Source organism: Manis javanica, chromosome 2 (assembly GCF_040802235.1).
Source record: "Manis javanica isolate MJ-LG chromosome 2, MJ_LKY, whole genome shotgun sequence".
NCBI lineage: Eukaryota > Metazoa > Chordata > Mammalia > Pholidota > Manidae > Manis > Manis javanica.
The window spans coordinates 186,660,394-186,687,439 of NC_133157.1; the positions used below are offsets into that span (position 1 = coordinate 186,660,394).

General features: G+C 39.9%; 1 protein-coding gene and 1 long non-coding RNA gene across 4 annotated transcripts in view; one reads left to right on the forward strand and one right to left on the reverse strand.

Annotated features, from left to right (window-relative positions):
- UBR5 (ubiquitin protein ligase E3 component n-recognin 5) overlaps nucleotides 1-8,982 on the reverse strand; it is a 133,119-nt gene extending 124,137 nt beyond the window's left edge. For 2 of the 3 annotated variants that reach the window (XM_073229914.1, XM_036995290.2), the window contains exon 1: nucleotides 8,412-8,977. In XM_073229914.1, the coding sequence (XP_073086015.1) occupies nucleotides 8,412-8,473 (62 nt within the window). In that variant the 5' untranslated portion in view covers nucleotides 8,474-8,977. Of the gene's footprint in view, nucleotides 1-8,411 lie in introns of all 3 variants that reach the window. The other variant, XR_012128341.1, reaches the window with a different exon arrangement.
- A 242-nt stretch (nucleotides 8,983-9,224) lies between these two features.
- LOC140845501 (uncharacterized) overlaps nucleotides 9,225-27,046 on the forward strand; it is a 53,516-nt gene continuing 35,694 nt past the window's right edge. The window contains exons 1-2 of the long non-coding RNA XR_012124310.1: nucleotides 9,225-9,267; nucleotides 9,418-9,481. This is a non-coding gene — a long non-coding RNA (uncharacterized lncRNA). The remainder of the gene's footprint in view (nucleotides 9,268-9,417; nucleotides 9,482-27,046) is intronic.

A 27,046-nucleotide genomic window follows, 5' to 3' on the forward strand; every position in this document is an offset into this window, starting at 1 on the left:
AGACACACACGCACACTCCCAACTCAACAGTTTTGTGAAACCAGAAACATTCTGGGATGGCATGTGGTATGGAGTGGCTGCTAACCTCACACTAACTCCTGTTTCTGGATGTGGGTGTTGTACATATTCCTCCGCAGTTGCAAACAGAATCAGCCCATGTGTCACCTCTGACCTTTAGACCATGGGATGTCAACCTCCTGAACAGGAGACACCCATTCGAGGTTCTGCAACCCCTAACAGTGACAGAAACCTAGCACAGAATTACTAGGATCATGAGGCAGCAATTTGGATTCATCCTCAACTGGCAACTGCGGGAGGCAAAGAAAATGCAGTTCCCATACTTCCCCTAAGAACAACCTTACAAGAAGAAACGATCACAATGTCCATAGCATTGAATTACTCACTCCTCCCCACCAATTAAACTCTACCTGTATATAATAATCAGAACACTTAATAAACATGAAACATGATCACTTAAATAAAGTATCAGGGACTTCTAGGAGATGAAGACTTTAAACACTACTAGAAATAAAAGCCTACTAAGAGAATGAGTATTTAAACTAATTTGCATATAATTTTAGAAAAATCACTTGATTGGTACTTCATTTAAAGGCACAGTACTTCCTTTAAAGGCACAGTAGGGTTTCCATACACAGATGAAACAGAGCAATAATTGAACTAGTTCAAATCACTTCTGGACAACAAAGACATTTCTACAACCTCAGAATATAGATGATGAACTGCACAAACCCAGTACCTCTCCCCGCAAAGTCTTTCATATAAAACCCTGCTTTCATGGTTTAGATGTTAAAATAACCCTACCATATTACCTCTGCTTTCTTAACTTTTTTCATTATATAAACTTCCTAATCTCAAATGTAACTTTTTCTTAAGGCTTACAAAACCCACTTGTCACCCAGCAAGCAGACTGTCAAAGAAAATCTCAGGTGTAAAAGGGTCTTGCAGCTGTTCAAAGGTCAAAGGGCCTCTCTGGAGTTTGAGATTGTCTGTGAGACCACCTAGTATCTGAGTTAAACCTAGAACACCTCCAATACCTCGAACTCCTCGTTGCCTCAATTCTGGAACATCAAATTCATGCTAGAGCAAAGCTAATTTTTGAAATGATAGGTTTTTAAACACTTTTTCTCCTGAACTACAAAAATGGAGCATGGACTCACTGATAGGAAAGTAAATAAAAATCTTTCATTCACTTCAGTGCTTCCTACACTAGACAGTATCATAACCTCTACACCTAGCAATCTAGACCACAACCACTACTAATGGAATTCTAAAATATAATCTCTTTACAAATACAATTACACGTACTTTAATATAAAAATTTGCTGTCAAGAAAAATGTAAAATTTTTACTATTGGTATCTTTTTCTTGTGAAAAATATTTTGGTATATTAAAGTTAAGAAAAACTTCAAGTATATAAAATTACACCAAGGATGATCACAACCATATAAAACAAAAACTATCTACATATAGAAGAAACTAGAAAGCCACCAAAACATTAACAGTGATGGCACTATTGTTAAGACTTTTTAAATTGATCTGTATTTTCCAGATCTTCTACAAGAATTTTTTTGTAAGAAGGAACTTTTTTAAATAAATAAATAAAGATTAAGGAATAGCCAGAAACTGAAAACAACCCAAATTTATATTGGTCAAAAATCAGATTTGAAAATTATGGTATAGCCAAGCAATGAAATACTATTAATACAAGAGGAAAAAAACTACTACATGCACATATGCTAATGCAGAAGACACTGGACACACGATTCTATTTCTATGAAATCCTAAAAAGGGCAAAATTACAGTGAGGAAAAGTAAAACTGGTTTTCAGGGGCAAGGGATAGGAAATGAGAATGCAAAGGGGCACTCAGTTTTTTGGGGGGTGATGAAAGTAATTCTATATCTCGATTGTGGTAGTTTCTACAATTATGCATCTGTCAAAACTCATCAAACTATACACTTAAAATGGGTAAGCTTCTTATTGTATGGAAATTATGCTTCAATAAGGCTGATTTACAAAATAGGGTTGAAAACATTTTATTAAGGTGAAACCCATCAGAGACCAAATAACGTCACTTTCACTATGCAGCTAAGACAAACTATGTGTGAAGTAACATTAAATTTTAACATTTTACTTAATATCCTGAAAAAAAATGAGAATGTCACAAAGCAGTTATCTAGAATTTACCATGTCTCATTTTCAAAAGGTTTACTACCACTGCACTGATTCTATCAAGTAATATGAAATTATTATAGCCAAGTTCAATTAATTAATAGCTTCACTTCTATGTATTAACTAAGAAGAATGTTGCAAACTTTTCACACTTAATCTTATTCCTCAATATGTCCCACAGCAAATAATTTCAAGAATCCCATTTTACCATCATTACATGACCATTACAAGTGACTCCTGACAAAATGCCATCACATTGCAAGTTAGGAAGTGACAGCATTGAGCTATAAGGAACCTTAAATTTTCAGTGTGATGATGCCCCTCCTTCTGAGGCTGCATTCCAAATTTTCTTAGTCTTAGGAATGTCAAATTTTGTAACATGTTAGAACCCAATTAGTTTTAGCACATAAAACTGTAACTACACAATAAGCATTTATGTGCAAAAGGAAAATCTGAACAGGTTCAATTTTGATTTTAAGGGATGTTTTTTTAGATGCCTTTTTTTTTTAAGTCTCCATCTTTGAAACACCTATTGAAAATACATCATTAAATTATCTGATGGGGAGAGTATTGAAACTGGACTCGCCACGGAGTTGGTAACTGTTAACACTGGGTGATAACTGCTGTACCTGGATGGTCATTATAGCATTCCCTCTACTTTTGTATATCTTGACATTTTCCATAATAAAAAACTTAAAAAATAATTTTCTGAGTAAAACTTAAAAGAATCAACTATAAAAATAAATCAACAATCCATAATCACAGCAAGCCAGGAGAGGCTGTTTTCATTTGCTCAGGATGCCAAAGTGTCAAAATGACAGAGACACAAGACTACAATGGAGTCTGTTTTTCTTAATTAGAAGTAGGCATGATAAAAACGGGGAAAAGACGACGCAAGTGCATCCTCCAGCAACATAAAGTTGCTTCCTTCAATACACCCTGTAAGATCTACTGAGGCATAATCTGACGCTGTCTTTGGTCTTCATTTAGAGACTAATTTCCTAAAAAACCTAATTGCTCGGGAGAAGTCCTGACCTTCTGTCAATTCACCCCATCATTCCTGGCTGCACTCCCCTGTACCATGTTATTACCTTTGCAAGTGTCTGTTTACTCCCAAGCCTTCAATTTAGTCACTGATTTCTTGATTTATAAAATTGATCTCCCTTTGTTTGATTTTGAATTTTTTGTTTGGCTATTTCATACCCTGTTCTTTACTCTTTACTTTCCTTAATCAACTTTATTTAATCATTTTAGTTAAGCCCAACTGTACTTTCCCAGTCCAGTTGCTCTGGTGTTATTGTTTTTAGGTAACAACCTCAATAATCAAATAGTGAGATTTCCCACTGGTTTGGTGATGTGATGCTCTAATCCACATGGACTAATACTTGCATTTTTTGGTGCAGCACACTGAAATTTCAGGCAACTTTCAACTGTTATAACCTCTACCCACCACAACCTTTGTTCAGCTCCACCTAATCGCTGGTGTATTTTCAGGTTCCAACCAGGAGGGCAGGATATTCCTGAGTCATTAAAAACCAACAGAGCCTAGTACAAGTAAGGAGCACTTACTTTTGCCATGTCCTGTGCAAAAAAAGCACTGTGTCAAAACTGTCCCAACAGAACTCTCGGGGATGACAGCACTGACAGGTATCTGCACCGTTCAATATGGTGGCCACTAGCTGCATGCGGCTACAGCATACTTAAAATGTGGCCAGTGTTACCAAGGAACTGAATTTTATTTAATTTTAATTAATTTTTATTTAAATAGTCACAATTTGAAGCTAACAACTTAAATTACTTGAATTTTTCTTCACAAGTTATTTCTATTTCCTTTTACATCTGCATGTATTCAAGGTAATTTAGGATAAGAGTTTCTCAACCTCAGCGCAACTAACATTTTGGACAGGATAATTCTTCAAGATTGCAGCTGTTCCATGCGTTGTACAGCATTAGGCACCATCTCTGGCCTTTATCTGCTGGAAGCCAGTAGCAATACCCCAGCTGGACAATCAAAAACATCCCCGAACACTGCCAAATATCCCCTGGGGGCAAAACTACCCAAATGAGAACCACTGATCTAAAACGGAGTCTGGATTCTGCACCCAACACTAAAGATATTAAAGGGCAATTGCTTTGAGTCCTTCCTTTTCTATTTGGAAACTAGACAAAATACAAAAGGCTGTTAAAAGTAACCATCTCTTCAGAATATTTTCCACAGAATCCACATTATAATCTTTGGGTTTCCCACTCACTAGCTTAAGGGCCCCTCACTGACCTAAAGGTAAGTACCAAGCCTGGTTTAGAGACTGAGGTGTTAGGGGAGGTCAGACAACGAGTGAGGCTCTAAGTGCTTAAATGACTCGCCTATCAGCAAACAGTAAGTAGCAGAGCTGAGACAAACCCAGACTAAGGAATTCCAAATTTCAAACTCCTGTCTTACTTACCTTGTAGCCTTACATCACCTGATGGAGAAGCTCCTTAGAAATAAACCCTTTTGATCAAATGACAATGTCAACCAATACTGTGTATGATGGCACAACACATTACAATGCCAAATAGCAAAGCTCACAGGAAAATTCTACAGACAGTGAGAACTGGGTTGTATTGTAACCAACCTGCATCTCAAGGAGTAATTCAGGATAGAGACAACAAATCATTCCATACCCTACACCTTAAAAAGGCCTCTCCTAAACTGTACTAGGAAAGGGTTAAGAGGTCCTGGAGGGAGGAGTTGAGTGGAAGGAGAAATAAACTCTGTAATAGATGGCTGATCTAGGGCTGGGATGCCTCAGAAATCAGAAATATCCCAGAACATAGGACATGTGGAATAGAGGAAAAGAGCTCTAGACTTTTAAAAAAATGCAGAAGACCCATCTGTGGACCTCATCACTGGGTACGGATGGATAAATTCCGCAGGTCTCTGGGCCTATTTTTTTCTGCTCATTAGTGAAAAGACTGGTCTCCACTGGCTTCTTAGGCACTTTCCAGCTCTCCCTTCAACCTCAACAATGCAGAACCATGTTCTTGGTATCCTTTTACTATTTCTCTGAGACAATGTTTTAAGCAGGAAAGTAGCACTAGCTCAAGAAATTCGCTAGAAAGAAAATCAAAATGCACAGAAGTATCTGGGCAAGGAATGGTTTCAGTTCAATACAATGAACTGTACTGAGTGGCAAAGGGCCAGCCTCTCAACCCTAGGGACTGTCATCACTCCAAGAAGCCACATCCAACATAGTAGGCTGTGAATTCCCCTTCTCTTCCCTAGGCATCCCCACCTATAAACATAAACTGCATTTGGTTATTTGGTTTGGGCCAAGGCCAATAAACTAAAGAGTTTAACCAAAGACTATCAGAGAATTGGCAAGTTTAAAAACACAAAGAACAGATACAACTTTTTTTCTTCACACTGAGTACATTTTAGAGGTTTAAGATGTCAAACTATTACACTGAACAAAATATCTGACTTTTAACAGGACGTGGCTATTTAAAGAAAGAAAACTTATTTGGAGAAGAAAATACTGATGTTTTGAGTCCTCTAAGTTTTCTTTAACTGAGCAATTTATTTGCAGTACCATATTGCATGTCCTATCTGACTGCTTTTCATGTAAAGAATAAAATCTACTTATTTATACCCTTTCTCATCCAAACCTATCATTTATCACATTTGTGACTATCACAGACACACTTCTCATAAAAATCAAGCTATCGTGGCATACTCCTTTCTATTTACCAAACTCACTAAACCTGGGTAAAGTTTTTATCTGATGATGAAAATATTCTGGGCTTCGTGTCCCAGTTAGTTAAAAGGCTCCAGACCACCAGTGTTGATTTTTCTCAAGCAATGCTGTAATATATGGATCCTATTACTCTGCAATTAGGTATGCAAGGAGGACCTTTCCTTTGGAAGGAGACACACAAAACAGCTCTACCACAAGTCAACTACTTCAAAACTTAAGGGTGTGTGACTGTCCCAAACACTGCCTTCACAAATCTCCACAGATCAGGTATTTTTGGTGCTACTCAACCATAGGTCCCTAAAATTTTACGTACAGCACTCTATTTTTCCAAACATCCTGAACAGCACATTTTTTTAAATGATCTGAATCAATCCACTTTTATTTCATGAAATGAAAACTCAAAATGATTTATTCTTAATATTGCTCACTGACACCACAGGAATAAAACAAAGTTCATTATTTGTTTAAACTAGGAAAGAAGAAAATGTAGCTTTAAAAAAGATACACTACTTGTAAATTTCTCAGGCTAGCTGAAGCAAAAGGCTGGCTCAAAAATAAATCCAAGCGCACAACACAAGTGCAAAATAGGCTGGCTCTGGAGCCACATAGTCAACTAACTGAGTAAGTTCGTCAGAATTCTTGGTATATATAAAATAGGACTACTATAGAAAACATGCCCTATTTCTCTCCTCCCTGATGCAATTTTCTAAGTTACAAGGCAAATTACACTACAAGCACTACCAACTTGGTTCCATCTGTGACAGCAGTTATCTTCACCAGTAGCCTAGTTCTAAAATTCACAAAAAAATCTTCCATTTAAGCCTTAGAAAAAAAATCTATCTGTAATAAGAATAAGGTCTGAGTAAGGATCACAAAACAAAATGTTAAATGACAAAACTGATTTCAGTATTTAAAGGAACTATATGACAACTTCAAATGGTATTTTCAAAAAGTATTCCAAAAGTTTCACAAACATGTTAAATACGGCTACAGCAAAGATTAGATAAATCCGAACCCAATGCCAGAAACTAAGCCCCCAGCTTTCAGATTCAGAAACTCTGCGCTCCACCTGAGCTGGTAGCTACTCGGAGACGGACGGAGGCCAATACCTTAGCAGCAAGTTAGGCCTCTTCCTCCCTCCGGGAAGCGCATGACAAACAGGGCGTCATGCAATTTATGTCACCCGGCCACTTAGCAAAAATTACATGTAACTTCTAAACTTGGGTCCAAATGGCCTTCCGTACTCAAAAGAAACAAACAGCCCCAAAAGTATTGGGGAAGAGAGAGACTTAAAATGTCCCACTTTCTGACCCTGTAAACATTCAGCCCATCATTAGATCTGAGTCCTAGATTCTAAGACTTGCTTTAATGGAGGCCTCCTTCAATCTCTTCGGAGTCTGTTTTGCAACAGTGAGGAAACTTTTTCTGCTTTATCTCAGTTCCCAGAGAGCATGCAGCCCTGCAATTCAATATCCTAAACTGGCAGGGAACGGTGAAGGAGGGAAAGGTAGGTAGGAATCCTCCGCCAAAACAGCTTCCTATAAAAGAAAGAAAAAAATCTCCTCCTCCGCCCATAGCAAACCCATTCCAGAAATTTACAGCGTGTTAAGAGAAGCAGCATTGCGAACTGCATACGTAAGAGTTTTCCTTTGACTACACGCAGGGTTTTCAGCTGTCAAATTACAACTCAGGAAACACTATCATTAGAATAAAAAAGGAAACAAAAAGCTCGCACCATAGGGGATAGGAGCAGGAGCTGCCAGCTCCGTTTTGGGAGGAGAGAGAAAGGAATCCAATCCACTTCCCCACCCCCGCCTGAATTCATCCCCTCCCGGGCAGGCAAACCTCACTGCAGAGGCTCAAATTTAATAATAATAACAATAATCATGGCGCTTCCTCCCTCCTTCCCCCACCCCGATCTGCCGGGAAACAGCTTTCCCCTCCCAAGGGATCGCCAAGGTTGGCAGGACCAGACCACCACACCGCACACAGCTCCCGGAGCCCGAGGCGAGCCCAGCCTAGCCCGGGGCTCTAGCCCCGCTTCTCCTCTTCCCTCTCTTTTTACCTCCACCATCCCCCATCCGCATTGTCTGTCTCAATTCAACTTTGACTAATATGGATTCCTCGGGCCTGGGCCCGGCGGTTATTACAACCCGCCCCCCGGTAGCGAGACCCCCACCCCCACCGCGGCCTATCTCCGCGGAGTTCAACGCGGCTTCTCGAAGGGGTTCGGGGAGATGTTGCAACGCGCTTTCCCGTCTACACCGCGGGCCCCGTCTACACCGCCCAACCCCCGCAAACCCGGGCCCCTGGGGCCCTGGGACCAGAAGTTTGCCCCGGAAGGGGCCTAGCCGGGGGCAGTGAGGACCCCCCTGCCAGCCGCAGGCGCGTAAACACGCGCGCCCGCCCCGGCGCGGCCCCATGGGGGAGGGGAGGGCGGGGAGGCGCCCCTCCCCCCGTCCGCCCGCCGCCGGCCCTATTACCTGTCATTGAGCTGGTCCTCGGTGCCCGGCAGCGGGTGAACCACGAAATGGATGGACGTCATGGTGCTTCCTTCTCGTCCTCCTCCCGAGGACGGCCCCCTCCCGCTCTCGCCCACCCCCCCCAAAATCCCCTTCCCCTCCCCAAAACCCACAGCCGCCGCCGCCTCCCAGTCCCCAAATGGAGGGAAGCAAATACGCAAGGGCCGCCGCCGCCTCCCGGCCGGGCGTCTATCTGCCGCCCGGCGATCCGGGCAGGAGGGCGGATCAACACGCCACCCGCTCCGCCGGCGACAGCACGAAGTGCGAGGCCAGCGGCCGGGACCCGGGGCGCGCCGCCGCCAGCGGCGGCCGGGCGTCGGGAATGGGGCGACTGGGGTGGAAGGAGTGGGGAGTGCTGCGGAATAAGGGGACGGAGTGGTCCCGGCGGCGGACGGGATCCGGACTAGGGAGGTGGGGAGGGAGATGAGCCCGCACCGCGCGTCACTGGCGAGAAGCCGCCGCCGCCACCAGCGCCGCCGCCGCCATCTTCACTTCTGCCCCAGTTTCTCCGTCTCGCAAGCTCCGCTCCCGAGCGGCGGGGGAGGGGCAAACGGGGGGAGAAGGAGGAGGAGGAGGGAGGAGACCGGCGGGCGGGGGCACGGCAGCGAGGGGGCGGGGCTCCGGGAAACGGGCGGCAAGGCCTTTTCGATTGGACGGCTCAACGTTGTCGGGCCACGACGCTGTAAGGCGCGTGTGGATTGGTCCATTCGGCCCCCGAGCCCAGCCCCCTCGGGGGATGGGACATCTCCAGAGTGAGTGTTCCGGAGAGCACGTGTTAGGGAAGGAGGCGGCGGAGGGGCGGGTCAGCCTTGGCGGTGTGAGTCTGGGAGGAAGGATAAGTGTGTCTCCGGGGAGGTGGGAGCGAAAAGGGGTTCCTGCGATCTCTGGCTCTGATTTCCCTAGGGCAGCCCTAATTATTTTGCGGGCTCTTAGGGATTTTCTGTTGTTTCTTGTCTTTCATCCGCAGTTACATTTAAAGTGGAAGTGTAAAATCAGCCAAGGGGCAAGGAGTGCACAGCCTTTGATTGGAGGTAAGGTAGTTATGTAAAGACCTTTCCAGAAGGTCCTATCGTAGATCATAGCGCTGACTTCACAGCAACTTCTTTTATCCCCCTAGTCTTCCCCAGTTTACCCAACATCACCATCACATAAATGCACAGACAGAACGTGAAAATTTACACTAATATCCTAATTTAAAATTTTTTAACTACGTTTAAGTGAGAGATGATACATGCTACAAAGGTGTTCTTCACCTTAAGATCATTGGGATCATAACGGCAAATTATTGGATCTACCTGCTTTTTTTCTAGGTAATCAGTTTATAGCGTTCTTCTCAAAAGGCTTCTATGGTCCCCATCAAAAAATCGAGTACCTCTTTCAAGGCAAAAAATGAAAACATTAAGCTTCTTTAGTCTCTGTGGATGTTCGTTAAATCTGGGGTTCTGGGAAACGTTCTTAATGTTAAATACCACTTTTTTTCCGTTAACACATCACATACACACACACTTTTGCTCAGAAAGTTCTTTTGCGCATAATACGTGAAAATTTATAAGTCAGGATAAAGTAGGTCCCCTTTGAGACAGATAATAGAACACTTTTGTAGGTCACCAGCTCCAAAAGCAGCCCAGATTAGAAGTCCATGCAAGCCATGCTGAAGCCACTAGACCAATGGACACTGCTAGTTTTAGAGCTAGACAGACCTGGATTTGTGTCCTGTTTCTGCTACTTAACTATGTGACCTTGATTAAATTATTAGACCTAGCATAGTGACCTTTTTCTCATTTGTAAAATACTCGATAGTAATAGATCTACATAGAGTTGACATGAGGTCTAAATAAGATGATATATGCCATTATACCAAGCTGCCATCTAGTTAATTTAGAAGGCTATTCAGAGCCAATAGGAAAAATGTGATAAATGTAGTAGGAGTGCTTATTATTCCATAATAAATGGAAGTTAAAGGAGGAACTGAGGCCAGCTAAGAGATTTAAGAAAAGTCATTTAAGCTGAACTTTCAAGAATGTTCTGGGAAAATAGTATGTCTAGCTTAAACCTAGTCATTTTAGATTTCCCCCTGAACAAACTCCACACCACATCCATACTTTAATTCATTACTCTCTTCTTAATCTATCTTCATCTTTTTTATTGTGCTTCTACCCTGCTTCCAACTCAATTTACCCACTCCTAGTTCCCTAGGACTTTCTGAGACTTCTCTCCTGGCCAGTCTCTGCACTCTAAGCAGCCCACTCAAACTGCTGTTTGACAACCATCTTGTCCCAGTGAGACATATTAGGGAGGATTTTCCTCTACCAGGGTGCCAACACTTTGGTGGGCCACACTTTGAATAGGGAAAAACAGGAATAAAGGCATGGAGTTGTGCAAGCTCATTGCATGGATGGGTAAGGAAGGAATATAGGTAGGGAATGAAGTTAAGCAGGGTTCAAGCAGAAGCTCTTTTAAGAGTCAAAGTGCATTACAAGCCCAGAAAAGGGGACTGGGGAAGCTTCTTTTTTAATAATTGAGACTAATTCTCCCTTTAAGGGCAACTAGAAAAGTTAGCCAAAATACTTCTTTAAATCTGATCAAAGGCACAAGAGAGTTAACAAAATAATGATAAATTACCAAACTAGGATCCAAGGGATGAACAAAACCCAAGGAAGTGAGTCCTGTGTTTGGAGTCACTTTTTCCCCTGGGATGAATTCCAATTCCAGAAAGACACAGTGAGAAGCCAAGAGGCTGAACAGTTCTTCTGACAAGCATTCAGGGCTAAGACAACAGACTGGTGTCTGAGGTCCCCCGAGGCAGTGGTGAGTGAATCTTTGTGCTGAGCCCTGAAGGACTGCACTCCTGAAACAGGCCATGTCTTAGATTTGGTTTCCCCAAAAACACATCAAAACAAGGATGTAGCAATAAATAAATGATGATTACAGGAAGTACTGTATAGGGATGGAGAAATGAGACAGGGAAGAAAGAAAACCCATTAAAAAATGAGCTGATGAGTGTTACACCACTGTGGGCAACTGGAATTCAGGCCTGCTGGGGACCATCTGAGAGACTGTGTAGGGACACACCTCAGAATTATCCCACTGAAGGGTGAGGTATTTATCCATCAACTCCCTCCCTCTCTAGTTGAGGATTGCTTCTGGGTTGTTAACTCACTGATAGTTCAAGCTTTCCCCACTTGGCAAAGCACACTCCTAAGGCCAAAAAATAGCCTCAATAAAGAAAGAAAAGTAAAGACATTCCCCAAAAAAAGGAGAAAGAAAAAGAAATGTGAAAAGTATTTAGCAGTCAACCCATACTAAAGGGTATATTCTTCAAGCAAAAAGCAAATTATTCCCCAGTGTTAAGTTCAGAGAGGCATAAAGAAATGAAGAAAAAGAGAAAATATGTAGGTACATGAATGTTGAATGAAGAATACAATGGGATTTAAAATTCCATAACACTGACAACACCAAATGTTGGCAAGAACGTAGAGCAACAAGAACTCTCAGCCATTGCTAGTGGGAATGAAAAATAGTACAGCTACCTTAGAAGACAGTTCAGTGGCTTCCTGCAAAACTAAACATACTCCTAACATATGATCCAGCAATCATGCTTTTTGGTAATTACTAGAAGGATTTAAAAACCCATGGCCATACAAAAACCTACACACACATTTATAGTACCTTTATTCATTATTGACAAAACTTTGAAGCAACCAAGATGTCCTTAATAGGTGAATGCATAAATAAACTGTGGTATATCCACACCATGGAATATTATTAAACACTTAAAAGAAATGAGCTATCAACCCATGAAAACCCATGGAAGAACCTTAAAATGGTATTTTTAAGTGAAAGAGGCTACTCTGAAAGGCTACATACTCTGTAAGTTCAACTGCAGGACATTCTGAAAAAGGCAAAACTATAAAGAGAATAAAAAGATCAGTGGTTGCCATAGGTTAGTGGAGAGAGGCAGAAGAATAGACAGAGCACAGAGGATTTCTAGGGCACTAAATCTACTCTATATACTATAATGGCAGATACATGTCATAAAATTATTCAAACCCACAGAATATACAACACCCAGAATGAATTCTAATGTAAGCAATCAAATCTGGGGAATAATGTGTCAATGGAGGTTCATCAATTTTAACAAATAAACCACTCTAGCAAAGGATGTTAATAATGGACAAGGCTATACATGTGTAGATACAAGGCATATATGGGAAATCTCTGTATTTCCTCAGTTCTGCTATAAAAAAAAACTGCTCTAAAAAAGAAAGTCTGTTAAACAAATAATAGCAAACACATTCACCAGGATATAGCAAGATCATGAACAAGTTGGATAATTTGACCTGTGAAAAATCACCAATGTAATTCACCATATTAACAGAGTAAAGGAGAAAAATCATTAATTTTAATACAGTAAGACAAAGGCTGTTATAAAATTCCATAATTTTTTATGAAGAAAATTTCTTAGCAAACTATGAATAGAAGGGAATTTCTTTTTTCAGTAAAGGACATTTCTAAAAACCCTATAGGAAACATCTTCTATAATAGCAAAATGTTGAAAGCTTTTCCTCGAAGATTGGAACAAGGATGTCTGTTCTCACTACTCTTTTTCAATACTGTACTAGGGTACCATCTAATGCAATAAGATAAGAAAAAGAATTTTAAAGTATAGGGATTAATTTTCCAAAGCAGCTGCCAAAGTTGGCAGATGGACAGATACTAGTAATCAATGATTGAAACCGTCTCCAGGGCCACCTGAAGGCCAGACTAGCCAAGCAGGTACTGCTGGGTTAGAAAATGGTGGTAATGCACTGTAAGGACATTAACATTTCTCACAACTTCTACAGAATTAAATGGACATACCAGGCCTTGACCTTTTTCCATAAACACATAGATAACAACCCATCCCATGGTCCCTACCACTTCTGAGTCCCCTAAGCGTATCTTCAGGTAGACTGTGCAATATGTGATATCCTAAAAGATCTAGCATGGTCAGGCCACTTTAGAGCAGCTCAGGGTATTAGAAAAGAAAAAGCAGATCATCATTTCTGCTCCATTTTGTGTGTATGAAGCCTACACATAAGTTTGTCTACCTGATGCACCTGACTTACTAGGTTGGCTGGAAGTACCAAGTGGTGACAACCACCCTGGAGAAGAAGAGGTAGGATGAGGCCAAGATTCACTACAAGAAGAAGTAGCTCAAATAGGCCAAGAAGAACACAGGGAAGAAAATCAAGAAGTAAACAGTACACATAGACTCCTGACCTGAGCCCAATAAAAACTGTCTATCTCTCAAAAGCATATACATAGGTTTTAGAAAGGAAGATATAAAAACATCACTGTTTTCACAGGACATTTTGCAATATATAAAAATTAGAATTAATAAGCAAGTTTAGCAAAATAAGTAGAATTAGGTTAACATCCAACAAGCAATTGTTTTCATATGCCAAGAAAAAAAAAGAATTACAAGATGAAATGTTTTAAATACTAATTAAAATAATATAAAAGCCATAAAATATCTAATGCCTAAGAAAAAATTCAATAAAACCTCTACACAGAGAACTTTAAAACATTTTTTGAGAGAAATCAAAGATGATCTAAATAAATAGAAGAACATGCCATGCCCATATACGACTAATGTTGTGAAGTTGTAAAGTCCTTCTAAACTGATCTGTAGATTTAGGACCATCTCAATAAAAATTCCAGTGCTTCCCCTCCACCCCAGTGGAACTTCACAAGTTGTTTTCCAGACTTATATTGAAATGTAACAAGGGACAAAGAGATCAATGCAAGAGATAAAAGACCTCAGATGGAGACCAAAGGTTAAAGAACACATGACTAACAATATAGGCACTTCTGGACAGTTGAAAAGGAATAAGTTGTACTGAGATGACTGGATATCATTACTTTAAAAAATTAGACTTAATCCCTACCCACATCAAACACAAAGATCTAGTTGGACTGTAGATCTAAATGTAAAAGGCAGTAATAAAATCTCTAAGAAGATATAAAACAATATCTGTACAACCTCAAGATAGGAGAAAATTTCCTAAATTGGACATAAAATCTCCAATTATAAAGAAAAAGGATTATGTTAGACTGTATGATAAATAAGAATTTCTGTTCATTGAAAAGCCAACATTAACAGATTGAAAAAAGCCACAAAATGTAAGGAGGTATTTGCAATACAATATTGACAAAGGGCTCACATCTGGAATATAGTTTTAAAATTCCTAGAAATTATATATTAAATAAAAAGACAGAAAATAAATTTTTTTTAGTGGGCAAAAGACCAGAAAGGCAATCCACCAAAAATATACACAGTGACCAATAAACATAGAAAAGGTGCTCAACCTCATTGCCAGCAGAGAAAAGCAAATTGAAACCATAATGAGGTACCACTAATCACCTTCCAGGATGGCTATAATCAAAGAGACTGACAATAAAAAGTGTGGGAGTGGGGATGTGGGTGGGGGGTTGAACAAGAAGTCTTATTTACAGCTGGTGAGAGCTTAAACTGATATAATCACTTTGGAAAACAGTTTGTCGTTTTCATAAACATGTCTGACAATTCCACTCCAAGGTAAATACCAAATAGATGTGCATTCACAGTACACCAAGAGACAAACAAAAGAATGTTCATGGCAGCACTATCTATAAAAGCTCCAAATTGTAAACAATTCAAATGACCATTAAGTGATAGAATATCCTGGTATGTTCATGCAAAGTAATCCCATACAGCAATAAATATGAATGAGCCACAGCTACTTGCAAAACCTAAATGAATATCAAAAAACTAATGTTGAATAAAAGAAGACAGTTGATTGAATTCATTGACAATTTCACTGATACAAGCCTCAAAAACTGGTGAAGTGAAATTATATTGTTGGGGATGCATGTTGAGGTAGTAAAACTAAGAAAATCAAACAAGGGATTACCTTGAAAGGTGGCAGATATTTCATATTGATTGGGAAGTAACCCAAAGGGGCCTTCTGGAATGAGGACAGTATTCTATTCCCTCACCTGGATGTTGGTAGAGGGTTTTTAGGGTTAGAGTTCTAATGATAATCTATTTAGCTCTACATTTTTATTTTGTGTATTTTTCTATATGTGTGCTAAATTTCACTATAGAAGATGTTTTTAAAGTGGCTCTCCCACCATATAGAAATATTAATTAAAAATGGATCATAGACTCATCTTAATAGATTCTGAAAAAGCATTTGACAAAATTCAACATCCATTCATGACAAAAACCCTCAACAAAATGAGTATAGAGGGCAAGTACCTCAAAATAATAAAGGCCATATGTGACAAACCCAGAGCCAACATCATACTAAATAGCAAAAAGCTAAAAGCTTTTCCTCTTAAGATCAGGAATAATACAAGGATGTCCATTCTCACTACTATTATACAACATTGTACAGGAGGTCCTAGTCACAGCAATCAACACAAAGAGATAAAAGGCATCCAACTGGTAAGGACAAAGTTAAACTCTCAGTATTTGCAGATGGCATGATCTATACATAGAAAACCCTAAAGACTCCACCAAAAAACTATTAGAACTAAAAACTGAATTCAATAAAGTTGAAGGATACAAAATTAATAAACAGAAATCTGTTGCACTCTTATTTACTAACAATGAACTAGCAGAAAGAGAAACCAGGAGAACAACTCCATTTACAATTGCATCAAAAAGATAAAATACCTAGGAATAAACTTAATGAAGGAGGTGAAAGACCTGTACACTTGAAAACTATAAGACACTCATGAAAGAAATTAAAGAAGACACCAATGAATGGAAATACATCCTGTGCTCATCAATAGGAAGAATTAATATTATCAAAATGGCCATTCTGCCCAAAGCAATCTAGAGATTCAATGCAATCCCTATCAAAATGCAAACAGCATTTTTCAATGAACTAGAACAAATAGTTCCAAAATTCATATGGAACCACAAAAGACCCCAAAGAGCCAAAGCAATCCTGAGAAAGAAGAACAAAGCTGGGGGGATTACGTTCCCTGACTAAGCTCTACTACAAAGCTAATCAAAACAGTTTTTGGTACTGTCACAAGAACAGACCCATGGATCAATGGAACAGAATAGAGAGCCCAGATATAAACCCATGCATATATGGCCAATTAACATATGATAAAGGAGCCATGAATATACAATGGGGAAAGGACAGCCTCCTCAACAACTGGTGTTGGGAAAAGTAGACAGCTACATGTAAGAGAATGAAACTGGATTATTGTCTAACTCCATATGCAAAAGTAAACTCAAAATGGATCAAAGACCTGAATGTAAGTCATAAAACCATAAAACTCATAGAAGAAAACAGGCAAAATGTTCTATTTTTCTTAAAAAAAGTATTAGCAATTTTTCCTGGACACATCTCCTTGGGCAAGGAAATCAAAATCCAAAATGAACAAGTGGGACTACATCAAACTAAAAGGTAAAGAACACCATTGGCAGAAAAAGGCATCCTACAATATGGGAGAATATATTTATGAAAGACTCATCTGATAAGGCGTTAACATCCAAAATATAAAAAGAACTAATATGCCTCAACACCCAAAAAAACAAATAACCCGATTAAAAAATGGGCAGAGGACTTGAACAGATATTTCTCCAAAGATGAAATACAAATGGCCAACACACACATGAAAAGATGCTCCACATCACTAATCATCAGGGAAATGCAAATCAAAACCACAATGAGATATCACCTCACACCAATTAGGATGGCCACTATCCAAAAGAGAAGAAATAACAAATGTTGATGAGAAGAAATAACAAATGTTGACGAGGATGCGGAGAAATAGGAATCCTCCTACACTTTTGGTGGGAATGTAAATTGTTGCAACCACTGTGGAAAGCAGTAGGGAGGTTCCACAAAAAAACAAAAATAAAAATACAATTAAACCCAGTAATTCCACTCCTAGGAATTTACCTGAAGAAAACAAAATCCCTGATTTGAAAAGACATAATGCACCCTTATGTTTATCACTGGACTGTTTGCAATAGCCAAGATATAACAATCTAAGTGTTCATCAATAGATGATGGATAAAGAAGAGGTGTACATACACATAATGGAATATTATTGAGCCATAAAAACAAAAGAAATCCTGCCTTTTGCAACAACATGGATGGATCTAGAGGGTATTTTGCTCAGTGAAATAAGCCAGTCAGAGAAAGACAAATACCATATTTCACTTATTTGTGGAATATAAAAACAAAGCAAAACAGAAGGAACAAAAGAGAAGTAGACGCAGAAGCTGAGAAGTGATAAGTGGTTACTAAGGGAAAGGGCTGGGTGTTAATGAGGGGAGAGGGAGGGGACTACAGAGGCACAATAATTCCCAATCACAATAAAAGTTGGTCATGGGGATGGTAGTAGAGCATGGAGAATGTAGTCAATGATTATGTAACATCTTTCTTCATTGATAGATAATAACTGCACTGGTGGGGGTGAGGATTTAATAATATGGCTTGAGCCACTGTGTTGTACATTTGAAACCAATATAAGATTGTATATCATTATATACTTTATTTAAACATACTTTTTAAAAAATGGATCATAGACCTAAATGTAGGAGTTAAAGCTTTAAAATTTTTTAGAAGAAAACATAGGAGCAAATCTTTGTGACCTCAGAGAAAGCAAGAGTTTCTTAGAAACAAAACACAAACAAAAAATAAATAAATAAATAGGACTTCATCAAAATCTGGTACTTTTGTGGTTCAGAGGACACCGCCAAGAAAGTAGAAAGGCAACCCATAGAATGGGAGATATTTGCAAGTCATATATCTGATATGGGACTAGTGTCTAGAATATATAAAAACCTCATACAACTAAACAATGAAAAGACAAATAATCCAATTTAGAAGAGGGCCAAAGGGGAAAGAGGAAATTGAGAATGAGCTAAAGTTTAAGAAACAGAGCAGAGAAGAATAAAGGACTGGTTTGTGAAGATTTACTAATGTTTAACAGATGGTAGAAAGTAGCAGAATATTTTATTCCTTGCTGCTCCATCAAAGAGTGCAGCCTGGAAAATATGGGAAAATAAGTATTTTGAAAGTGAACAATTAAAGCTCATATTGGGAGAAAAGACTGTCAGAGAGCACTGAGTTGTCTTAAGTGAAGTCAAGCCTCCAGATCCAGATAAACAACATGCGATGGTGCCAAATAAAGATTTTTAAATATTGGAGAAAAAATGAGCAAAGAATTTGAATAACATTTCTCCAAAGAATATATACAAATGGCCAATAAGCACATGAAAGGATGTTCAACATAATTAGTAGATATAGAAATGCAAATCAACATACCACAATGAGATATTACTTCTCATCCACTGGGATGGTGAAAATAAGAAAAGGCCGGCAATGAAAAATGTTGGAGAGGATATAGAGAAATTGAAACCCTCATATATTGCTGATGAGGTTATAACATGGAGCAGTCACTTTGGAAAACAATTTGACAGTTTATCAGAAAGTCAACAGAGTTACGGTTAAACCACTCCTAGGCATATACCTAAGAGAATTGAAAACTCATGTCCATGCAAAAACTTGTACACAAATGTTCATAGTAGCATTGCTCGTAATAGAGAAAAATGTCTATCAATTGATGAATGCATAAATTAAAGGTAGTGTATCCATACAATGGACTATTATTTACCATAGAAAGGAATGAAGTACTGGCACATGCTATAGCATGAGCGAACCTTGAAAACAGTATGATAAATGAAAGAAGCCAGACTCAAAAAGGCAAATATTATATTTCCATTTACATGATGTGTCCAGAATAGGCAAATCCATAAAGACAGAAGGTAGATTAGTAGTTTCCAGAGGCTAGGAAGAGGAGGGAATTGGAAGTGACTGCTAGTAAGTATGGGGGTTTTGTTGGTGGGGGTCAGGGGTGGTGAGAATGTTCTATAATTAGACAGTGGTAATGGTTGCACAGTTCTGTAAATATACTAAAAACCACTGAATTATACACTTTTAAAGGATAGATTGTACAATTTTAATTATATCTTTAAAAATTTGTTATTAAAAAAAAGGAAAGAAAAGTGGTTTATATGACTTTATACTCTCACCAGTAGTGTAGTGAGTTCAAGCTGAATTATAAAATTTGTAATTAACTATACTACCTAAAGCAATCTACAGATTCAATGCAATTCCTATCAAAATACCAATAGCATTCTTCAACAGACTAGAGAAAATCATTCTAAAATTCATATGGAACCACAAAAGACCCTGAATAGGAAGAATAAAGCTGGGGGGATTATGCTCCCCAACTTCAAGCTCTACTACAAAGCCACAGTAATCAAGACAATTTGGTACTGTCACAAGAACAGGCCCATAGACCAGTGGAACAGACTAGAGAGCCCTGATATAAACCCAACTATATATGGTCAATTAATATATGATAAAGGAGCCATGGACATACAATGGGGAAATGACAGCCTCTTCAGCAGCTGGTGTTGGCAAGACTGGAAAGCTACATGCAAGAGAATGAAACTGGATTATTGTTTAACCCCATACACAAAAGTAAACTCAAAATGGATCAAAGACCTGAATGTAAGTCATGAAACCATGAAACTCTTAGAAGAAAACATAGGCAAAAATCTTCTGAATATAAGCATGAGCAACTTCTTCCTGAACGCACCTCCTTGAGCAGGGCAAACAAAAGCAAAAATGGGACTAGATCAAACTAAAAAGTTTCTGTAGGGCAAAGGACACCATCAATAGAACAAAAAGGCATCCTATGGTATGGGAGAATATATTTGTAAATGACATATCTGACAAACATCTCAACACCCAAAGAGCAAATAACCTGATTAAAAAATGGGCAGAGGATATGAAGAAACAGTTCTCCAAAGAAGAAATTCAGATGACCAACAGACACATGAAAAGATGCTCCACATCATTAATCATCAGGGAAATGCAAATTAAAACTACAATGAGATATCACCTCACACCAATTAGGATAGCCAGCATCGAAAAGACTAAGAACAACAAATGCTGGTGAGGATGCGGAGAAAGGGGAACCCTCCTACACTCTGGTGGGAATGTAAACTAGTTCAACCATTGTGGAAAGCAATATGGAGGTTCCTCAAAAAATTAAAAAGAGAAATACCATTTGACCCAGGAATCCCACTCCTTGGAATTTACCCAAAAAATACAACTTCTCAGATTCAAAAAGACATATGCACCCCTATGTTTATCGCAGCACTTTTTACAATAGCCAAGAAATGGAAGCAACCTAAGTGTCCATCAGTAGATGAATGGATAAAGAAGATGTGGTACATATACACAATGGAATACTATTCAAACATAAGAAAGAAACAAATCCTACCATTTGCAACAACGTGGATGGAGCTGGACGACATTATGCTCAGTGAAATAAGCCAGGTGGAGAAAGACAAGTGCCAAATGATTTCCCTTATTTGTGGAGTATAACAACGAAGCAAAACTGAAGGAACAAAGTAGCAGCAGACTCACAGACTCCAAGAATGAACTAGTGGTTACCAAAGGGGAGGGGTGTGAGAGGGCAGGTGGGGAGGGAGGGAGAAGGGAATTGAGGGGCATTATGCTAGTACACATGGTGTAGAGAGTCACAGGGAAAACAGTGTAGCACAGAGAAGGCAGGTAGTGAATCTGTGGCATCTTACTACACTGATGGACAGTGTCTACATTAGGGTATGGGTGGGGATTTGTAATAACCACATTGTTTTTTCATGTGAAACCTTTATAAGAGTGTGTATCAATAATACCTTAACAAAAAAAATTTTTTTTAAAGATTAAGTAAAAGAGAAAAATAAATTGTAATTAACTAAACTAGCTTCTACCTTCTAGGTGCTTTTTTTAAAAATGGCTCTATCATTCATCCAAAGAACAATGTATTGAGTGACTACTATAAGCCAAACTGAGTCCTGCAGACAGATGCAGTGGGATATGCAAGGTCCCCGCCCTCATGGGGTTTACAATCCAGTGGCAAGCAGGGAAGAGAACACTTTAACAAGTAAGCCACTTGCCCAAAGTCACACAATAAATAAAGGAGTCATTATGGAAAAAACAAGATCAAATCTGATAGGACCCTTGTGGTCATTTACCCATGTCCTCATTTCACAGAAGAATTGATGCTCAGAGAGGTTAAACTGCCCAAGGACACATGGCTTGTTATACATTATCACAGATACACAAGCATCTGAAGTTTGGGAGCCCAAGGCAACCTTAGACAGTTAATCTAATAGGCCTTAGCAGCTTTAGATGCTCCTCAGAAATGGAAACGCCCTTCAGCATGCATTCAACACTGTTCACTGCTGTTGGCCACATGCTAGATACTGGGACATGCTCTGGGAACCTGCAGTAAGCAAGACAGATGCAGTCCTTTCCCTGTGACTTCATGGAATCTGGGGGTTCCCAAGAGCAGGTTGACAGCTGTTTCAGTCACTACCTACCAGTCATCTTGGGAGGCAAAGATACCTACAGATTTCTGGGTCTCTTTTCCCTGCTGTGATTCCAATTGGCCAGGAGTGTATTTTTAATGCTCTCCAAAGGCGACTGTGGTAAACAGGCAGGTTTGGGAACCGCTGACCTCGTGTACTCCACAACTGGGCTTTTACAGCTGAGAAAGTGAACCCAGAAATATTCACCCAGCCCCACAATTACATTAAAGTCCATTCAGTGTTCAAATCCCGGAGCAAAGCATTTATTTATTCATTAAACAAATACTGGATGCCTACCATGTACAGTGTGCTAGGAGCTAGGGAGACAGAGAAGTTAAGACAGTACCTTTGTTACTCTCAGGGGGTTTGGCAGAGAGAAAACCAAGACAGAACCAGCTCATTTGAACTCTACTAATGGGAAGCACTATAAAGTGTAGCCATGTGAATGCCAAGTTAGCAGAAGAGAATGCTTTAGGTTGAACCATATAAAATTGTCAATATATGACCATTTTTTATATAGAGAAACAACAATTTCATGTTTATAAACAGGAGTTAGAGAGAGGTTGAGTCCTTTTCTTCCCAGGAAAAAAAGGCATATGATCTGAACATGAGAATGACAGATGAAGGCCTGAGGAAGAGTTTTGTTAGACCAGAAATTGTGGAAGAGAAGCTGGAAAGAAGCTTCTACACAGTACAGAAAGAATGCTGTGTAGAAGCTACACAGTCACAAATGAAGTGTAATGCACAAACACTATTCTCAACAAAGCTGTTCGCACTTTAAAGACAGTCCATTAGAACCATAAATGACAATAAATCAAATATTCACTTTTAGACAAAAATTCATGCTGTACCCACTGGTGCAAACATCCTGTCACCCTCAGTCCCTGACCCAAATTCCACTCTGCATGAGGCGAACCCTCATCTCCACAGTCAGGTGAGACAGCACCCTCCCCGAACCTCTGTGCAGTTTTCACATTTCTCCTCTCTCCATCTACTGAATCACAGTTCATGGATTTAACTCCCCTACTTAAGGAAAGGACTGTGTTGTGTTCACCTGGGGGCTTCTGCCACTATGTAACTGTCACTAGACACATGAATGAATACATGCATGAATGTAGGAGTGACAACTATCTCCAAATTTTGTTTTGCATTTAAAGTTATGTAAAGTTATGTAATGCTGTAGTAATTTAGTTCTGGGATGAGCTATCTGCCAAAAGATCCCTGTCCCATGAGCACCTTAAAGCTCCATCTCACAAAGATAAACCATTCACTGTTAAGGGTCAGCCCATGTTTGCTTAACATGATTAAACTGTGATAGTGTCTTCCCCCCAGGCTGGGTCTGGAAGGGGCAGTCTGGCCTGGACATATTCAGGTCACAGCAGCCCTGGAGCTGGTTTTGGCCTGCTCCATTGCCCTATCATACAGAAATCTCCTGTCCTACTGATCCCAACAGATCCTCTTCCTGGCCTGCAAGTCCCGTTTTCTGTGGACCAGCACACAGCTGCTTGCCTTATTTTCCACCGTCACCCGGGGTGTCCTTGGAAATGATTAGCTTTCCTCCCATTTACCTCTGATTTTGAGAAAATAGCCCCTTTAGCTTTTTCTGTGGTTGAAAAGTTTTCAACCACAGAAGTTGCCACCAGGGCTCTACACTGAGCCCGGCCTAGCGAAGTCTGTGTAATTCAGAAGCTGGATATTCCAATTTGTGGATTATCCAGGACTTTTACTTTTTTCCTCTCTGCTTTTGCTACGTATGTAAGGAAATTGTATTGCTCAGTAACATCCCCCTCAGTATCTGAAAAGAATACTAATGCTTGTATTTGTTTAGTGCTTTGCAACCTACAAAATGGCATTACATATACAAACTTATTTGAGCCTTCTAACAGACCTGCAGAATAGATTTTATTATTCTCTTTTTCCAGCTAAGCAATGATAAATGACTTCTCTGCAATCACACAGCCAGAAAGTACAACAATTGGGTCTTAAACCCAGATTCTTATTCTTTGTCCAGTGTGGTTACTGTTAAACCCACTAGCAAATGCAAATTTCCCACTTTGCTATCCATTAGGAGCCATGGAAAGAGCTGGATGGGAGAGTGGTTTCCTGATACTACAATTAGGAATTATACACAGATTTAATTCTGTCTGCCTGACTGGCTGGATATTCTGCATTAGCAGCAAGGCTGTAGCATCCACTCTTGAGTTGTCCACAGCTTCAATACCTATGTGAACTTGGCCCCAAATGGATACACTTCCTAAGAAGTGTATATTTTCAAATTTATTGTCAGTTCTGAGATAACAAAATGCGTCCTATTGATACTCTCTCCACTGGATCATGGTGTACTAACCACCCCAAAAAAACAAAAACAAAAAATCAATGTCTACATTGTGACTTATAATTTTCAAGCACTTTACAACAACCTGCTGAGCTATATAAGGAAAGATAACAATATTAATAGCTTAACTTTACAGATGAGAAGAATACATCTCAGGAAGCAACTCTGAGCAACTTCCAAGGTCACACAATTGAGGGTCATGAAGTGGCCTCTAAATCTTATGGCCAAAAATCCAGCATAGGGAATATTGTCAAGGATATTATAAAATCTTTGTACATTGACAGATGGTAACTACACTTACTGTGGTGAGAATTTAGTAACTTATATAAGTGTTGAATCACTGTGTTGAATACCTAAAACCATAAATATTATATATTATGACATTTCCATAAAAAATTTTCATTCAAAAAGAAATTGTATGTTCTTTTCAGAAAGACTAGTTATCAACAATACCTATATATAATGATAATAATTAACATGTGTACAGGGCTTTAAAGTCTTACAAAGCATTTTCACATACATTAGTTCATTTGATCTTCAACAACCTCTCTAAGTAGATACGGTTATTAATTATCGCAATATGCTTTGAAATTCTCAGCCATATTGTCATTATATCCTTCCACCTTGGAGTAGTAAATGCAACTCTCAAGAACATTCATTTATTCATCCCATAGGTGTTCTTGAGAACCTACATGTAAGACCCTGCACCGACTGCTGTGGTCAGAGCACATGATTTCTGCCTTCCTGCTTCTCCTGGCATGCTGTTCCTGGAACCAGGACATCATATTTATGATTAGCAGAGAAATGACAGGGGCAGACAGACCAACCTGATAGTTTGTAATCAGAAATGAGGTGACTAGTTTTACAGAAGGGCAGTGACCTACCATGGGGCAAAACAGGCAGGCTCACAAATGGCACCAGATGCTTGTATTAGTGGCTGTTTCCACAGACTGGAAAAGAGATTTTATATGTGCAGCCTGAAAAAGAACAATAGCCTAGCCTTGGTCTATAAGTCCTCTTCCCACACAAAGACACCCATCTTTCTGAGTAATATCATCACCAAATGCTGAGAATGATATTATAGACCATGGTCATTAAATCAACAAATGATTAAAGGCTGGCTCTGGAACACCCCTTGAGCAGGCTAAAGTGCTCATGGTCCCATGCATAGGAAAATGAGTGGTGCGATACTTCAGTGACTAAGAGAGGAAGAGAAAAAGGCCACACGGTATCTTTCCTTCACTTCTTCCTTTTCTTTTTACTCTCTTTTCTCTATAGCTACCCAATGAAGGGGAGACTGGATCCTATCAGGGAAATTGGGCAAAGCTGGTAGAATTCTAGATTTGTCCTGATACTTTAGTGTGTATGGGGGCATTGTACCACTGCTCCTTCTGTTCAGTGTCACTCTGATTGCCATTAAGATGCCGAACAGCTTGCCAGGGTACAGGCTTGATTTCTGCCACCTTTCCATGAGAAATGTAGTCAAGAGGGACAGGTGGGAACTATGGAAAGCATTTACATCCCCTGAAGACGGTCTCCCAAACTGGTACCTTTTCAGTAATCATGTAATTACACATAATTACATGTAAATACATGAGAAGTCATTAACAGAAGCAGTATTAAAGCGTGGCTGTGAAAATGAAAAGGTAGTCACAAAGTGCTAATGCTTTAAGTTTCTGCCCTGTACCCACACCAACCCACATGCCCTCCAGTCAAAGGTGCTGGCCCCACCTGTGCTGGACAGCATGCCTGCCTCTTGGGGTCACTCTGCACATGCTTCTCAGCAGGGCCCCGGCCCTAGGCAGAGGCCTTGTTCGCTGCACCAGTGTCGCTCCCTAGCCCAATGGCCTCTAGTTGTGTTAGGCTAATGGGTGGCAGTAGAGCAAGATCAAAGAGCTGGAGGAGAGAGACACCCGGTGTGGACCCCCAGCTCCCTCCCATTAGGCCTAGGCCAGGGCCTCAGGGCGACTGCATTGCGGATTGAAGGCCACAGCTGCTCCTTCCCTGCAGCTCTCCCCCCCTCCCAGTAACTGCTCCCTTTCTGTTCTTCTTCAGGCTGGCGGTGATAACCTGGGGTTTCCTCACCCCCAGGGGCTTTCATCAGCTCTTGTTGGTTTGCCTAAATAGTCTCTGGATTAAATTTTATTAAATCCCCTCTTTTGAGAGTGCCATCTGACTTCAGGCAGGTCCCTCACCATTTTACATTCCAAAGCTTGCTCCTCCTAAGGTTCCACCTGAACGTGCCCACTTTCCACCCCTTCACTGAGATCCTCCCTCATTTCCCTCCTTCTCTGCTAGGTTCCTCACTCTGCAAATTCAAAGCTCCTAATCTTTTTCCTTGCCAGTTCCTTTCCCGCTCATCTGTGTCATTCCAATTAATCTACAGGAAAGTAATGCACCCTAAGGCAAAGTTATTGACTTCAACAACAATAGCAAAATCCCTGCTAATAAACAGGATTGTCAAGCTCTACTTTACAGGGAATTTCATCCAAAAAAAACAAAGCAAATAAAAGCAGTATACCAAAGGGCAACTTTGTGAACCAGATCCTCCCACTCATTTTAATATGCCCAGTAAAAGGGGGTTGCTCCCCAACTCCTGGGAATCTCTAAAATGTGGATGAGATTTAACCTTAATAGGGATCATCTGAATTTCAAAAAGATATTTTTTTTTCATTCTAAATCTGTAGAACTTTGAATGAAGAAGACTTGGGGTCTTTTCCCTGGAATCTGCTCCCCAGCATGGCTTCCTGTACTGTATAATTAACTGTAGCTGGAATAAAATATTTATTCCAGGAGATTTGTGGTGGGGTTTAAATT